The sequence below is a fragment of the Bos taurus genome, chromosome 1 (genome assembly GCF_002263795.3).
Source record: "Bos taurus isolate L1 Dominette 01449 registration number 42190680 breed Hereford chromosome 1, ARS-UCD2.0, whole genome shotgun sequence".
In the NCBI taxonomy this organism is placed as follows: Eukaryota; Metazoa; Chordata; class Mammalia; order Artiodactyla; family Bovidae; genus Bos; species Bos taurus.
The window spans coordinates 140,395,994-140,414,080 of NC_037328.1; the positions used below are offsets into that span (position 1 = coordinate 140,395,994).

The following is an 18,087-nucleotide window of genomic DNA, read 5'->3' on the forward strand; positions in this document are numbered from 1 at the left end:
ATCAATTCTTTGGCACACTCAGAGTATCTCTTATTAAACATCTTATAAAATAGATGCTTAATAAGTATGTTTTGGAAAAAATGAATGGATGAATGAAGCAACATGAGAGCATGAATATGGTGTCAAAAATTGGGTTAACAAATAGCAACAAGAAAGTGGCCTTTACAAGTTTTATTTTCCTGCCAAATGAAGGTCAAGTAGGGGCTTTTTAGATAATGTGTTTGTTTCACTATGTGGTGGCTCATTATTAAAAGGCAGAAACACGGACTCATCATAAGATATAAAGAAGTGTAAGAAGACTGACCTTTGGAGTCACAGACAGGAAATCATAATGTTGGCAGCTTGCCCTGCAGTAATGCAGAGCCAATAACAGGAACCAAAGGGCGGGCGTGTTTTGCCATTAATTCCAGTCCTTTCCCTCAAAATGGTTTCACCAATACCAAGGTCACCCAACTGAGTGTGACATTAGGGTCATCATCTATCCACTGCCAGTGTAAGCCATGGGGCACATGCCTAAGTGCTAAGGGTTTTTTCCTCCAACTTCCTTTGTGATAACAGCTAATTTATTTTAAATTAAGCTTTCATAAATCTTCCCTGTGACCCAAGCTATCAAAAATGTGCTAAGCTGTACAATGGTCCAAAGCCATAAGACTCTGGTATGAGGAATAAGCAGGAACTGAGTCCCCAAATTCCATTTCTCTCATTTCTTTTTATCCTACACCTCAGCTTTACAGCCTCAGTTATCACCTCGTCTCCCAGATACAATTTATCCCCATATGCTGCAGTTCTTCAGAAGTACAGTTTCTTCAGAAGTAAGTGTACTATTACCTTTTTGACTGTATTCCCTAGGCCACTATTCTAACTAATTGTCTGATGCTTGGGATTACCACCTGGCCTCCTCCATGTAAAGTGTCCTCAGTCAGTACCAAAGTCATGTACATGTGAGTGGAAGGAAAGGAAAAACAGAAGGAGAAGAGCAGGAATGGGAGTTACCACCCGTTGGCTTTGCTCAGTTGTATCTGACTCCTTGTGACCCCATGGACTGTAGCCCACCAGGCTCCTTTGTCCATTGGATTCTCCAGGCAAGAATACTGGAGTGGGTGGTCATTTCCTACTCCAGAGGATCTTCTCAATCAAGGGATCAAACCCGTGTCTCTTGCATCTCCTGCACTGGCAGGCAGATTCTTTACCACTAGCACTACCTGGGAAGCCCTCATCCCATTTTACAAATAAGAAAATTGAAGTAAAATCTAAGTAAAAATAGGTTAAGGAATATAGTCAAGATGGCACAGCTAATGGGTGTCCAGATCCTGATAGAGATGAAAGGAAACAGAGGGCAGAGAAGCAGGGAGGGGGTCTGGGGAGTCAGACTGACAGGCCATGGGGTCTTTGCTGGGTTCTCTTATCTGCAGAGCCACAGCCCATTGACTGATACCATATGTATGCCCTACTTCCAAGGGCATTATTCCAAGGGCTAGGACTTCTGAGGTTCCCCATCACTTCCTACATCAAGCATGTACTTGGTCATGGCAATAAGCAGGTGGGCTGACTCTGATCATGGCACCACTTGTGTCTTAGCTGGTCCTGTTATCCCTCACTGGCCTCAAAACACATGTCTGAACACCTCTGTCCTCCTTTGTACTCATTCATTAAAGGAAGACGAACTGGAAAGCCCTGCAACTAGCTGGGTGGTAAGGACATTTACAAATGTTATCTGATTCCATTCTCTCAGCAACTCCAAGAAGTATGTCTCATAATTTCTATTGTACAGATGAGGAAACTGACTCAGAAATTCAGTTGCCTTTTCTAAATCATATAGAAGATGAACAAGCAGAAACGTGGACTTTGGTTTACTTATTAAAAGTTCCAGTGTTGCTGTATTTTTCAGTTTCTTTCTAACCCGACTTACACATCAGAGTTGATGGTTCTCGCTTCTTCTATGAAGTCCATCAAAGCCACAGAGCTCTCCCTTATTAAAGCTCGCTTTGCTCTTTGGCACTGTCACTTGGAGACTTTGCAACCACCCTAGCTGCAAGAAGGCAACTTCAAAGTCTTCAAGGTCCTTGTTCTAGTTCTACTTTTCCCAGGTTACATCTCAGACCAAAAACTTTAAAGCCTCTTAGAGAAAAGCATTCCCCAACTGATATTAAAGATTGAAATAAAAACCCATATAAGTATTCTCTAATACTGTTTGCTGTTTTCATGTGGGTGTTATTTCTCCAACTTAATTTTGCATATTTTTCACCAATCAAAGGACAGATCATGCTCCAAAGTTAGCAAGTCTGCAGTTTGCAATATGGAACTCACATTATTCTAAATGGCAACAATAAATGATAAGATTCTTTATTTTACCTAAAGATATATTTAGCTTATCTGGAATGTGATCTAGCTAAAGTGGTAACAAAATTCAACTACTTGACCATTCAAACTAAAATTAGAAATTCTGAGAGCAGCTGCCTGATCTAGCTATCTAAGAAAAAAGGCTGTCACTCATGGCAGCAATTAGTTATTCAGGTAGAAAGTTCTCTGCCCTAATTGTGTGCTAGGGGCAGAGCAGAAATGAATGAGATACTGTGTTTTCAGATCTAGAATTTCCTTTGGCTCATTTTTTTTTTTTAATGTTTTACACTGCTCTTCTGTGTTGCCTATGTATTCAACTCATTGCACACATCTTTTCATGTGAATTTTTCAAAATGTTTATGATTGTTGTTCAGTTTCTAAGTCACGTCTGACTGTTTGTGACCCAATGGACTGTAGCACTCTAGGCTTTTCTGTCCTTCACTGTCTGCTGGTGTTTGCTTAAATTCATGTCCATTGAGTTGGTGATGCTATCCAACTATCTCTTCCTCTGCTGACCCCTTCTCCTTTTGCCTTCAATCTTTCTCAGCATCAGAGTCTTTTCAACTCTTCACATCAGGTGGCCAAAGTATTGGAGCTTCAGCTTCAGCATCCGTCTTTCCAATGAATACGCAGGGTTGATTTCATTTAGAATTGAATGATTTGATCTTGTAGGCCAAGAGACTCTGTATTCACTCATGGCACACATAATTTCATTTGAATGTTTCAAATTGATTGTGATAGCTACTTTAAAACCTTGCTTCTAATCCCAACTTCTGTATGTTCATTAGGTTGTTTCTTTTATTTTTTTTTCTTTTATTTATGGCTCACATTTTCCTATTTTTTTCCCCATACCCAGTAAATATATGTAAGGCATTGTGGATATGCTATGTATTGATAGTCTGGATTTTGTTGTCTTCCTTTTAAGAGTGTTAAATGGTATGACTGCAGACAGTTAATTTACTGGTGAAGAAATTTATCCTGTCAAGACAACTCATAGCCTTGTTGTTAAGGCTGGTTTAGAAGAACCCTTATTCCAGGACTAGATTAGGTCTCTTTTAGTTGTGGCTTCTCTGAGATTTCAACTGAATTCCCTGTGTATTCTCTACTCTGATTAGTCAGAAATTCAACACTTCTCAGCACTGTGTAATTCTTGGAATCTTTAATCATGTCACATTTTCCTGGTAACTGTTCTCTACTAGATCTCATAAAGTCTCACCCTACGCATGTGAAGCATAGTACCTAGCTAAAGACTCAAAGGGAACCCTATACAGATATTAGGAAATCTTTCTTTGAACAGGTCCCCACTCCCTAGTACTCTGCCCTGAAATATCTAGCACCTCAATAATTCTAAATGTTAATCTTTGTTTATCATCACCTGAAAAGTCACTATTATCTGTTTTGGCTCTTCATCCTGCTATCATGGTTTGGAAAGTGCACCAAGCAAAGATCTGGGGTGCATTTGGGGAACAGGTCATATTTATCTCAAGGACCACACAGCCCTCTACTGTGTGTTTCACTGCCTGAAAAATGATTACTTTACAAATTTTTGTCTAGTTTTATAATTGTTGATGAGCTTTCCTGGTGACTCAGATGGTAAAGAATCTGCCTGCAATGCAGGAGACCTGGGTTTGATCCCTATGTTGAGAAGATTTCCTGGAGAAGGGAACGGCTAACCACTCTGGTATTCCTGCCTGGGAAATCCCAGGGACAGAGGAGCCTGTGGGGCTACTGTTCATGGGGTTGCAAAGAGTTGGATATGACTGAGTGAGTAACACTTTCACTTTTCATAATTGTTCATGGTAGGAGGATAAATCCATTGTGTGTTACTCTCTGATGACTTTTTAAATGTATCTTTTAAGTTACTTGACCCCAAACCTGGCTGTCTGAAATTTCCAACCATTTCTGTTGGTTCTACCTTATGGGGCCCTACTAGGATTATTATTATATTAGTTTGGACATATTCCATTGGTAAAAGAACCCAATTAACTAAGTCAAGGACCTGGATCCTCTAATAATCTCTTTGCCCTGCCACATACAGTTTTTCCTCTCTACTGGCTCATTCCCTTTAGTATGTAAGCTTCCCTTGTCCCATGTCCATATCTAACTTCCTTTCCATTTTTTCTGCCTCCTGCCACAGCAACATTCTTGAAAATATAAAAATAAGTGTATTTTCTTGAGTTTCCACACATTCAGTTACCTCCCTTTCTTTTTTCTCATTCACTGTAGCCACCCCGTTGTGCAAGGTCAAATCAGTGTTCATCTTCCCCCAAACCCAATGAACAATTCTTGGTTTTCCTCTTTTTCTACTTTTGGTGGGACATGATATACTTTATTATGTATCTTTCCTGATTATTTGCTGTTTTGCTTTCAGGGCCCCACAATCCACTGGATTTCTTCCTGTTTCAGTGACTGCTTTTTATTCCTGTCTCCTTTGTGGATTTCTCCTCTTATTCTTAAATTTAAATTTGGAATGCCTTGGGTCTAGACACTCTTGTTGCTCTCGTATGGTTATTTCCCTGTGACAACTGCTACTCCTTACATCTTTTCAACTTTTGCTGCAGACACTTTCATCTACCTGACTAGGCAAAATATGTACTCCAATTAAGGAATCTTCTTTCTCACTTGCTATAGTCACTTTATAACATGTTTTGTTTGCTCTGCCTCCAAAACATATTGCAAATTAAAACTGCTTCTTATTACCTTGACCCACTACTTTCACTCAAGTCACTTTCTATCTTGCCTCAACTTCTGAAATGCCTTCTTATCTACTATCTTTGCTTTCTGAACCAGTCCATTCTTTACACAGCTGCTAGTGTGATGATCAAAAACATAAATCAGGTCATGCTGCTGGCTTAAAGTCACCAATGGCCTCTCTTTGCATTTACAGAACAAAATAGACTTCTAAAGTAGTTGTATATTCAAATTACCTAGGGTATGTGGACTTAAACTTCCCTGCATTTTATAATCAGCTTAGAAATTTTACAAATTCTGGTGTAAATTTGGGTCCCCCAAATTTACCCATTGTGCTTGGGTCCCCCCCACCACCCCACCAGTGATGTTTATTTATTTGGACTTCAGCCTGGACATCAGGCATTTTTTAAAGCTCCCCAGGTAATTTTAATATGTAAAAAATTCAAGAATCATTAACAGATGATTTTTGAATTAAAAAAAGAAAGAATAATGCCCCAGAGATTTGGGAGATGGATCTGCTCCCAGAGATGGTGATTTACTTGTGTTTAGTTTGGAGAAGGAAATGGCAACCCACTCCAGTACTCTTGCCTGGAAAATCCCATGGATGGAGGAGCCTGGTAGGCTACAGTCCATAGGGTCGTGTGTTTAGTTAGGACTAGAAAATAGTCATCAGTGTTTTCTTAAATCTCTCAGGAGATTTCATAGTGAAGTCCAGATTGAAAACCAGTGCCCCACATCATTTTGTCCTTGACTATTTCTCCAGCTACTGACCTACTTGTGAAGCACATCTTCTTTCTCAGGGCTGTATTATCCAACTAGTGATTCAATGTTAATTTCACAGAAGCTTATTTAACATATTTTTTAAAACAGCCACAGAGAGACACTAATCAGATTATGGTCATCTGCATTATCCTGATTGGCTGAGCTCAATTCCAGGTCACTTGACTTTTGCCTTGGTCAAAAAGTTCACCTGCCTTTCCTGCAAAGTCAAGCAATTCACAGAACACTCGTGTACATTTTCATCTAGCATTTTTCTTCTCTGACCTGGATCCTTCAGAGTAGATTATATCAGAGTCAGGCTGATTTACTCCCTGTTTTGACCTTTCAAATGATAGTGAGAGTCAGTTCTTCTCATAAGAAAGCATTTGGGAAGCAGTACTGGAGCAGCTTCCATGTTTATGTATCTTCAAAACTGGGAAAAAATCATTGCTCCTAATTTTATTAGTATAAGGCCATTTGTGCCTTTGGTTTGTATCTAATTGAAGGTAGATGTTCTGATTTACTCGGGGAAACTCTTTTTCACAAATACAAAGTTGGTTTCTTCATATGAATTCTAAGTATGCTTCACTTTATTCTGTTGCCAACTAGCCAGAATGGGCATTACTTTTCAGCAGAAAGGAAGGAGAAGTGTCATGGAGACCAGGTGCAAGGTCTGAGAAAGGACTTGGGAATCTACAGCTCAAGAAAGAGTTTGCTCAGATCTACTGACTGTCTTGAAGGTAATGGAATCCATCCCTCTTGATAACTATGATGAGAGCCCTGTGTTAGAGAACTTTAAAATCCTGCATTGGCAGGCAGGTTCTTGCTTAGAAGGTAAAAAATCTGCCTGCAGTGCAGGAGACCTCAGTTCAATCCCTGGGTCAGAAAGATCCCTGGAGAAGGGAATGGTAACCCACTCCAGTATTCTTGCCTAGAGTATCCCATGGACAGAGGAACCTGGTGGGCCACAGTCCATGGGGTCACAAAGAGTCAGACACAACTAAGAGATTTGCACTCACTTTCTTTACCACTAGTGTCACCTGTGAAGCCCCAAAATGCAAATAGTCAACATTAATATAAATCTTTAATTTCATACAATTACTTCTGCAATGTGGGTGAGTATTGTATGGGTAGATGAACACATACACCTCTAGAAGAAGCATGAAATCACAGAACATCGATGCTCCACAGACACTGGAGAACACTAGCTTCTCATTTTGCAGGTAATGCATGTGAACCTTAATGAGAATTAGGAGATCTGGGCAGAGATGTGAAATGAGACTTTAGCTTACATTTCAGGTTCACTGAGAGCCCTAGAAAAATTTTCTGCAAATTAAACTACCTTCTTTCAATTTTTTAATAAATTTTTGCCATACTTCACTTATTTAATAGATGTTTCAGTACCCTTCGCAGATAATGAGAGATTTAATGCTCAAAAGAAATGATGAAGAAAAAACTACATTTTAGAAACTAGAAAACAAAAACATATAAAAGCTACCTTATATGTTTTGACTTTAGAAAAACTGTGATATATGGCTTTTGACAAATATTATTTTTAAAACCATCAGTCTAAATGATAATACAAAAAGTGCTATAAGGTAAATTCAACACAGCATGTGCTCATGAGCTTTGGGCCTCAACTATCACCGGGTTAATGTAGGGAAGCCCTATTTCAAGAAATATATCCCATGGACCTCACATCTTCATCCATACATTTCTTCTTGGCTAATTTTTGAAATTTCATATTTTAGGTAAATATCAATTAAACCTTGGTTTGGAGTTTAGAGGAGTTCATAGTTGGTTCCTACAGCTGTGTGTGTGTGTGTTTGAATGGGAATTCTAGTTACTTTGAATATTTCAAGGAAACACCGTTGACGAGCGTTATTGAGTTTGACTGCATGGATGCCACACAGCCTCAGTCCCTCCTTACCTCTCACAATTAGCTGGCTTTGGTGCTCCACAGCTGCTGCCTCATTGCGGGCTATGCAGGTATAATTCCCATTGTGCATCAGGGAAAGATTGGAAATCCTTAAGGAGCTTGTGAAGTCAATGTTGTCAATGGTCACCCCGAGGCTTGCTGGGATTGGCCGGCCATCTTTCTGCCAGGTGATGGTGATGGGTAAGTCCCCTGAGACCACAACGCACGGGATGAAGACCCGCTGTCCGATGGAGAACCTTGGAAACTCAAAAGGCTGGATAAAAGGTGGAACTGAAAGAAAAGAAGAAGTAATAAAGGAAAGATGATAATGAACTGTCATTACTCTACATTCTCTTTTCTTTAACCCTCTTGCATGACACTGAAAGAGCAATACAAGTCACTGCTACAGCATACACATATATGAACTAGCAGAAGATTTGAAATAGGGCTCTCCTGTTCTTTGAATTTTCTTATTGTTCTAAATGATAAGCATGGGTTAATTTGTATTAATACTGCAGAAAATATGCTTAATCTAATTATTTTGATTAAAATGTTTTAAATTCAATAATCATTTTTTAAAGGAAATACTTCAGGTTCTGCATTTTTCAGTGTAAATGCCTTGAAAGACGGCTTTGGGATTGGCTTTCTCTTGGAAGCTTTTAAAAATGTGTTCAAGAGATTTCTTTCCTGCCTTGCTAATACTAACTTTACAATTACTGTTTTCCCTTCAATCCATTCCACACGTTTTTAGTAAACATACTTAGGTCTATTGAAGAAAGAGATTTCAGTTTTATTATTAAATACTTTAAAATATCCAATATCCAGCCAATAACAAATGTTAATTTAAAATGTTTATGTTAGGATAACTGCACAGTTACTCAGTTCTTGTTATTATCAGTCAGTAAGTTGTGTCTGACTCTTTGTGACCTCATGGACAATCATGCCAGGCTTCCCTGTCTTCACTATTTCCTGGAATTTGCTCAGATTCATGTCCATTGTGTTTCCTCTGTACCCCCTTAATTTTGCACATTCCTTGCCCATGATCTTATATTATGAACTGGTCCATGGTCAGTTTTCTGAGTTGAGGAGATGTGCTGCTACTGAAGATAAGGTTATAACCTTCAGCTCAGCCAGCCATGGACACAGCCACACTCCATCTGGAATGCTATGTTTTCATTTAATTTCCCTAATACACTCTTATTTTTCCCTCTTGACTTAGGATCATTCTTCTTGGCAGCTTCCTAGATGGCCTCACAGGGTATCAGCATCATAAAATAGTCAAAATGGCACCAGAGGAGCCAATTTTGGATTCTCCTTTGGTTACTTATTGGTCATGAGGTCATGGGCAACCTGACAATGTGCTCTTCCTATCAGTCTTTTGGGATAGTTATTCATAGATTATTAAGATTTTAAGCCCATATAACTTAATGTAAGCCACTTATTATGCTAGGTGATTTCATAAAATGAAATTATGAAATAGCAGGATGTCTGCAGAATTTATTCATTAAATCAGTCATAGTTTCATTTCATTATCAACTCAGGGGAGATGTAAGGAATCCAGCTAAGAAACAACTGAATGGAAACCAGTCATTCATTCATTTACTGAAGAAGTGTTTTTTGAGCAGCTACTGCTGCTGCTGCTGTGGCTAAGTCGCGTCAGTCCTGTCCGACTCTGTGCGACCTCATAGACGGCAGCCCACCAGGCTCCCCCATCCCTTGGATTCTCCAGGCAAGAGCACTGGAGTGGGTTTTGAGCAGCTAGTATGTGCTCAATATTGCACTGTATGTCAGTATGTCAGACAGCAATGAACATGATATACCATCTCTACCCGGTACAGCTGTCATGCATGCATAGTCATAGGCTGCTATGTTAACAAAGCATAGCAGTGGCTTTTCTGTTATTTAGTATTATGGGTTCGATCCCTGGGTTGGGAAGATCCCCTGGAGGAGGCATGGCAACCCACACCAGTATTCTTTCCAGGAGAATCTCCACAGACAGAGGAGCCTGGTGGGTTACAGTCGATGGGATTGCAGAGTTGGACATGACTGAGCAACTAAGCACACGTGCATGCGCGCACACACACACACACACACACACACATGCTTCTAGAGGAGGTGGGAAGTTAGAATTGCAAATACAGCCAGAATCAGTAAGCAGGTGGCTCAAGTTAGACCTTACCAGAGAAACAAGCAAGTAAACAAACAAACAGCCAAAGGTACAGACAAGCATGCTGCTGCTGCTGCTGCTAAGTCGCTTCAGTCGTGTCTGACTCTGTGCGACCCCATAAACAGCAGCCCACCAGGCTCCGCCGTCCCTGAGATTCTCCAGGCAAGAACACTGGAGTGGGTTGCCATTTCCTTCTCCAATGCATGAAAGTGAAAAGTGAAAGTGAAGTCGTTCAGTCGTGTTTGACTCCTAGTGACCCCATGGACTACAGCCCACCAGGCTCCTCCGTCCATGGGATTTTCCAGGCAAGAGTACTGGAGTGGGGTGCCATTGCCTTCTCCAACACACAAGCATATTCAGTGTCAAAACTGCTGTGGATACTCAATGTGAAGTTATTAATAGAACTTTGGGTCTGCAACAAGTTGGTCTGATGCTAAGAGACAAAGATCTCAGGATGGGTTCTACCTGGTAATTACAAACCATTGAGTTAGTGCTATTTTACAAATGTAGGTAGTATGGATTTTGTTTCTGTTTTCTCTTACACTCTGATTCCTCTGTAGCTAAGCCTTGCCTCTGTTCTTGAAAAAAAGAGCCCTTTATCCTGTACAGGCTTCCCTGTAGCTCAGATGGTAATGAATCTGCCTGCAGTGCAAAGGATCCAGTTTTGATCCCTGGGTTGGGAAGATCCCCTGGAGAAGGGAATGGTCACCCACTCCAGTATTCTTGCCTGAATAATTCCATGGACAGAGGAGCCTGGCAGGCTACAGTCCATGAAGTCGCAAAGAGTCAGACATGATTGAGTGACTAACACTCTCTATCCTGTAAATTCTTCCTGCTGTAAGAAGACATTCTCATATTTAATAAGTATTGACAGCCTACAACCTGTTTAGATCAAGCTGAATTACGCTTGGTTTGTTCATGGTTGTCATGAGGTGGGGAAAGTGCCAAGCTGTACCAAGAGTGTTTGTATTTCTCTAAATCTTGCCCCAAGTGTCACAAATGTTTATTCCACGTGTAATATTAGCATGTAATAAACTGACATCTTTAAAATAAAAAGTAACTGCATTCCCTCTTCTTCGGTTTCTTTTTGTTTGTTTTTACACAGTTAAAGAAAGACTTTTAATGATGGTCTTGAAAGATGTGGTGTTGGGTGGGCAGGCACCCCTGGGACATTACAGCAAGCACTTTTATCCTCTGGAGCACAGACCCCTCCCCAGTTCCTCACTGGCTGAATATTGTGGGGTTACAATGTTCCCAGACATTACCTAAGTCCCATATTCTTTCTTCTCCCTTCCCATCCTAAGTCCATGTTTCTCAACAAAGACTATAGTTTATTTCTTTCCAAACATCCTGTTAGCATAGGGACTCTCCAGGTGTAAGCTGTTAGGTAAGACTAGCTTGCCAGTAATTTTCAAAGACAATTCTTTGGTTTCTTACACACAGAAACCTAGTTGTGAGTCTTCTCAGATGAACCTAGGCACCCGTTGCTGGCTGGGTGCTTCTTATCTGAACTGGAGATCATTTTTTGAAGGTAAATCAACTTTGGAGCCAGACTCCCTGGGTTTAAGTCTGGCTGTGTCATTTTAGTCTGGAGAAGGAAATGGCAACCCACTCCAGTACCCAGGGAAATCCCATGGACAGAGGAGCCTGGCAGGCTACAATTCATGGAGTGGCAATGAGTCCTGCATGACTTAACAATTAGCCCTCTCTCTGTGCCTCAGTTTCCTTATTTGTAAATCAAGGTGGCAGGGTGGGGGGGCTTCTATGAGCAGTGGATGAGTTAACATAGGGGTTAACAGAACTTCACATGCACCTGAATTGGTTGCCTTGCACCAGGCCTTTACTGAAGGGAAAAAACAAAACAAAACAAAAACAACAACAACGGAACACCCAAGTGAAACAAGTGGACAAGGTACAGGACTCCACCTTTCTTATCAGTTATAATGGGAGAGGAAAGAAATAGATAAGGACTTACTTTCTAAACCCCAGATCAAGAAAGAAAGATAAGATAGATACCTTTCAACCTATCTGTTTAATCAGAAAACAATATGGGGTGTAGGCTGTCAATACTCATTAAATATAGGAGTGTCTTCTTCATAGCAAAAGAAACTCACAGCATAGAAAAATGGCATGTGAATATCATTTGCAAAGAATGGAGGCAAGAAGTACCTACACCCATGACTGATTCATGTCAATGTATGGTGAAAACCACTACAATATTGTAAAGTAATTAGCCTGCAATTAAAATAAATTAATTACTTAAAAATAAATAAAAAAATAAAAACAGGAAAAAATGTGTAGTAATGAGTTCTCTGAGGAGTTAAAAACCATAATACATAAAAAATCAATTGGCTATTAAAAAAAAAGAAGTAGCTACAGGAGAATCCATTTTTAAAAATTCATGCTTTCCATAATTCTAAAATATCTGTAATTCATTAGTTTATAGAACTCTAGGACATATAATTATAATTTCAGAAATAAATTTCAGAATATTTATCCATAAAGTGACACTGCTGGAAATAAAGACCCCAAAGCAGTGAAAACAAATGTCAGAAAGCCCAGGAATATTACTCAGCCATAAACAAGGAGTGGAATTGTGTCATTTGTAGAGATGTAGATGGAACAAGAATCTTCCATACAGAGTGAAGTCAGAAAGAGAAAAAACAAGTATCATATAGTAATGCATATTTGTGGAATCTAGAAAAATGGCACAGATGAACCAATTTGCAGGGCAGGAATAGAGACTCTGATGTAGAAAATGGACATGTGACTCGGGCAGAGGAGGGTAAGGTGGGATATATACACACACACACTCTATGTAGAATAGAGAGCCAGTAGGAAGCTGCTGTATAGCACAGGGAGCTCAGCTCAGTACTCTGTGATGGCTGGGATTCGGGGGCAGGAGCCTGGTCCGAGAGGGAGAGCACGTATGTATACATACGGCTGATTCATGCTGTTGTTCAGCAGAAAGTAACACAACATTGTAAAGCAATTATACTCCAATTGTTGTTGTTCAGTCGTTCAGTCCTGTTCCACTTTTTGGAACCCCGTGGACTGCAGCACACTAGGCTTCCCTGTCCTTCACCATCTCTCGGAGCCTGCTCAAACTCATGTCCATTGAATCGGTGATGCCATCCAATCATCTCCTCCTCTGTCGCCCCCTTCTCCTCCTGCCTTCAGTCTTTCCCAGCATCAGGGTCTTTTCCAATGAGTTGGCTCTTCATGTCAATAATAATAAAAAAGGAAGCCTAGGCATAACCCTCACTCACGTCACTCAGAGGACAATCCCTCACTCTGAACATTGTATTTTAAACTTTTGCAGCACTCTTATTATCTCATTTCTTGGTCTCAACTGGATGCTGAGAACTGGCATATTGACAAGGGCTCAGTAAGAAGCCACGATAGGTAAGGTTAATGTGAGGCAGAAACGAAGCATAAATACAAAGAGCAGATGCAACCACAGCACACACAGCAGCTGGCCCAGAGTCTACGCTGAGGCACCCTGCTCTTCACAGCCAGTGTTTCTGCAGTTAATACAATATCAAGGTGCATAATTAAGACTCTTGACTCATAAGCTATTGTTAATATATTAAATGGGGAAAAAATAATATCTAAAATATTTCAGAACATATTTATTTTTTAAAAAGGTATCCAAGATAGTTAAAATTTTACATGATGAGAGGAAGGATTTAGTTCGAGGGAAAAGTCATTTTCCCAGAATAATGCTAACATTAGCTTTGTGACTTCTTGTTTCGCTTGCCACATTACATTGGGATGCACGTTTTTAGTGCAAATTAAATTTTAAAAACCTATGTGTCAAACATGTCACTTCTTACTACGTATGTTGTCTCCTTTGCTTCAGCTGTGAATGCAAGTCTGCTGTAGAAAATGCTCAGAAATATTTGAAAGGGTCCAATATTTTATATTTTTTATTTATAAGATACAAAATTGGAGACAAGAAGTACACCAAGGGGTTCTAAATCTCTTGTAATTATTCTGGTGAAGTCAAATCACCAGCTTTAGGCACATCACTTACTTTATCAGATTCATTGCCTCATTTTCTAAGGTAAATTCTCTGAATCTTATTGATAATGAAACACTGTCGCATTATAGGAGCAGAAATTATGAATGTAACCTGCAGCAGGTTTTCACATATCCTTCTTATGTAGTTTGTAAATATCTGCTCAAGGTCACTTCTTATCAGTTTTGTGGATTTCATTCTACATAATGGTGTGGGTTCCATTCTCTAATGCTGTGTTAATTTAGACTAAATGTTAATCTAGATTCTTGTTCTTTCTAAATGCATAGCAAGAACATGAAATCAGGCTAATATATTTCTGTCTTGCCCCTCAAAAATGAAATGTATATTCTTTTTCAGAGGGTACAAAACAATTTTTACTTCTCTCCCCCAACCCCACCTGGAGGAGAGTTTATTAAAGCATATTAAAAGAAACATAGTTGGGTGTTGGCCAGTTGTGGGTAGTTTTAGCAGTGTTATCTTGATACAGTTTTCTTTTTTCATTCATTCATTCATTTATTTTATTTTTGGCTGCACTGGCTCTTCCTTGCTGGGCACAGGTTTCTCTAGTTGTGTGAGAGTAGGCCCCCTACTCTCCAGTTACAGTGCATGGGCTTCTTATATGGTGGCTTCTCTTGTTGCTGAGCATGGGCTCTAGCATGTGGGCTTCAGTAACTGTGGTGCACAGGCTTCACTGTCTCAAGGCAAGTGGAATCTTCCTGGACCAGGGACTGAACTTGTGTCCCCTGCATTGGCAGGTGGGTTCTTAACCACTAGACCACCAGAGAAGTCCTTGACCCAGTTTTTTTATTTTTTAACTCTCTGATTCCATTTCTTCACATGTAAAACAATGATGGTGAAACAATTCATAAGAGTGTCAGTGGTGGGCTTTATGTAACATGCGGCCCCAGAGCCCAGGTGGTACACACAGGTAGCTCACTTTAGCATCTTTCCTCCTTTCCTCTTCCTCTTTTTTTTTTTTCCTCTTTTTGTCCCAAGGCCCATAATTCACTGGGAAAATCAAATGCCTTACATACACGTTGAGACATGTGAGGCTCTTTTTCCATTGCCATATATAATTCCATCAATTCCACATTTTGTCATTCCATTTCTGTAATTGAACTCCATGCGTCTCCATACAAAAGTCTCAGGTTGACAGTTCTCAGTATCAGACTGTTTAAAGAGACTGCCTCAAGCCAAAGTCTTCTGAGTCATGGCTGCAGATACTTTAATTTTCCCGTCTCTTTTTTCTATTCTGTTTAACAAGTCCTTTCTTCCCAACTGTTAAGAAGGTTTTATTTTTTATTTTTTTATAACATCTTATGTGTTTCACAAAATCTCCAAAAATCGCATCTCCTAACACTGCCCATTATGGGCATGCAAATCCCATGGCTGGTCCCTGAGAGTCCAGTCCCAATTACACACTCATTTCAGGGTCTGTATGCCCACCAGGGATGCCTGGAACCTAAGTAGACTCAGGGCTCTGGATGAGTAGACTCATCCAGGTACAAGCTGTGGCCTGAAAACTGTGAGGATGATGAACACGTGTGACTTGTGGGTTGAGCACACTGGTTAATGGACTGTCTACCTATAAGACTGGTTATTGTCCAATTCTGCAACATTGCAGTGTGCTCTCAAGTCTAGAAAAGTAGATCACTGACTGTGTGACACAATCCTCCACTCTGTTCACACAACACCATTAACGTCTTTCTCTATCCACCCCAAGAGCCTGTTGTTCAAGATTCTATAATGAAATGTATGACTCATATGAATAGAAAGATCTATGTACAGAGCTGTTTCCTAAGCAGAATGACCCAGGAGGCAGGAGACATCGATTTTTATCTTTTTATTATTTTCTACAACTAGTGGAATAAATAGGGCCCTATATAGATATATCTTGATTGCGCAACAGTTTTTGAAAATACCTTTAAGGAGTGATGATGTACCCTGGATGTGTTTACACTTTGCACATGAGACAATCCCAAAGTGATGAATAAAAAGGGAGATCGGTTCAAGACATAACAATGACAAGATGGTGAGACAGGAAGGATGAAGGTGAGGTCCTATGCAGCCTGATTAGCCGAGTGGCCAAGGAAGTTGATAACCTAATTATAATGAATGGACTAAGCAGTACACAGCTGACTGGCCACTACATCTAGAAACTGAGAGTCACACATACTTCCGTCTTGTTCTCAATCTTATCAGCTAATAAATCACTAAATCCCTCAAGATGTTCTTGTCTAAACCTCTTTGTTTATTGGGGTATAACTGTCTTACACTGTTGCGTTAGTCTCTGTTGTACAACGAAGTGAATCAACTGTATGTATACATATATCCCCTCCTTCTTGGACCACCCTCCTCCACATCCCAGCCTATATTAACAACCATAGATGTGGAATCTAGAAAAATAGTACAGATGAACCTATCTGTAGGGCAGGAACAGAGATGCAGACGTAGAGAACACGGGTGGACACAGGAGGGTTGGGGGTGCGATGAACTGGGAGATGGGAATGGATGTATGTGCACTGCCGTGTGTGAAACAAAGATGGTGGGGACTTGATGAACAGTGCAGGGAGCTCAGCTCAGCTTGATGCTCTGTGTTCAAATCTCTTTTGAATCAGAATCTTTCTATACATTGCTACGTCAGCTGCCAGAGTTCTCTCTTATCTCGCACCTGTACCAAAGTAACAATTATTTTATTCTCTCTGAAAAGCATTTCTCACATATCCACCAGAAAAATGTTTTGAAATGCAAAGCCCTCTTGAAAACCTCTGAGGAGTCCTAAAGTATAATTTCCAAGACCTTTCACCCAGTCTACAAAACCCTCTGAGATTGTCTAATATATCTATTACTATACCCATCACTTTACTCTTTGCATTCATGTTCTCCCAACAACAAATACTTTCCATGCACACATACTATATGCCACATGTCCTAGGGTCCCCGGACTTCTAACTCACGGATCCACTGAGCCATTTCTCCCCCTGCTGGTAGGGCAAGTTGGGAGATAAAGTCAAGACCTAGGCTTGCTTATTCACGTATGGCCATCAGAAACACTGAACTGGGCAACTTCTGGGTCATCAGCTGCCAGAGCTGTTCCTGGCTCACCACGAATTAGGCTCCAGGTCCTTGGCTCATGCCTGCCAGAGGAGAAGGGCACAGGGCAGAGAACTTTGGGAGGGTCTGATGCAGAAGTGAGGAGGGCATTGCTCGGGGCCAGCAGGTGCTAAGTAAACAGAAGCTTCTGGATGTGCACATAAACATGGGCTGATATTAACTGACACCCAAACACTGACCTAGAAATAAAAAGCAGGAGTGAGCCAGTAGGGTGTTCTCTGGGGCTACTGCTGGGTGGAAGGGCAAAGAAGGAGAGAGGCATGTCCATCTAGGGGGCAGGATGGCCTTCAGGGTCCATCTCTAAATTTCCTTTAGGGAGCTGTGTCTTGGGCATATTTGCAACAGCCCAAACCACATAAAACATACTAAATTAAACAGGTTACTTAAACAGGCTAATTGTTTAGCCAGAAATTGAAATGATCACATTAAGTTAAGTAGGAGGCTTGGATGCATGTAGAGATGTTCACACCCGTGAATTGTTGTAGGCATACTCAAAGGAGCACACATATCTCTGTCAATAGTACTTTCTAAGACAAGTGTCATAGCAAAAACAGTAAACTGGTGTCTCAGAGGTTACTAGCTCTGGCTTCATTCTAAATGATAAACCTTCTCCCTCATGGACAGAAAACAATAATGGGACCAAATCACACACATTTATCCCAATTTCAGAAAGTCCTAGGTTCAAGAAACCTGCCTTGACTTGAAATTGCCTATTTGCAATTGAAATAAACATGCAAAACCACAAACATGAACTTCACAATTCTCACATGAGATGAACCCCTACTGTCCTCGGTCTCCGTGAACTTGTCCTACTGTTGTTAGAACATCATCTGCTGTAGATGTTACTATGATAAAACATATCTTTTCTCAGGTTATATTGTAATTTTCCCAAAGAGTTGGAACTCTTTCCTTTTCTGGTGTTATCTCCTAATGTGTATTTTTTTCTATGTAGAATTCTGGTCCTTATTTTACTCAGTTGCTTAGTTTCTAAGTTGTATCCAACTCTTTGCAACCCATAGACTCTTCCCCACCAGGCCCCTCTGCCCATGGGATTTTCCAGGCAAGAATACTGGAATG

At 40.3% G+C, this 18,087-nt stretch overlaps 1 protein-coding gene across 1 annotated transcript in view; it reads right to left on the reverse strand.

The window, feature by feature from the left end:
* The window catches only part of DSCAM (DS cell adhesion molecule), a 690,454-nt gene that overhangs the window by 263,971 nt on the left and 408,396 nt on the right, over window positions 1-18,087 (reverse strand). Inside the window, exon 9 of the mRNA XM_059889928.1 lies at window positions 7,721-7,999. Within this exon, the coding sequence (XP_059745911.1) occupies window positions 7,721-7,999 (279 nt within the window). The remainder of the gene's footprint in view (window positions 1-7,720; window positions 8,000-18,087) is intronic.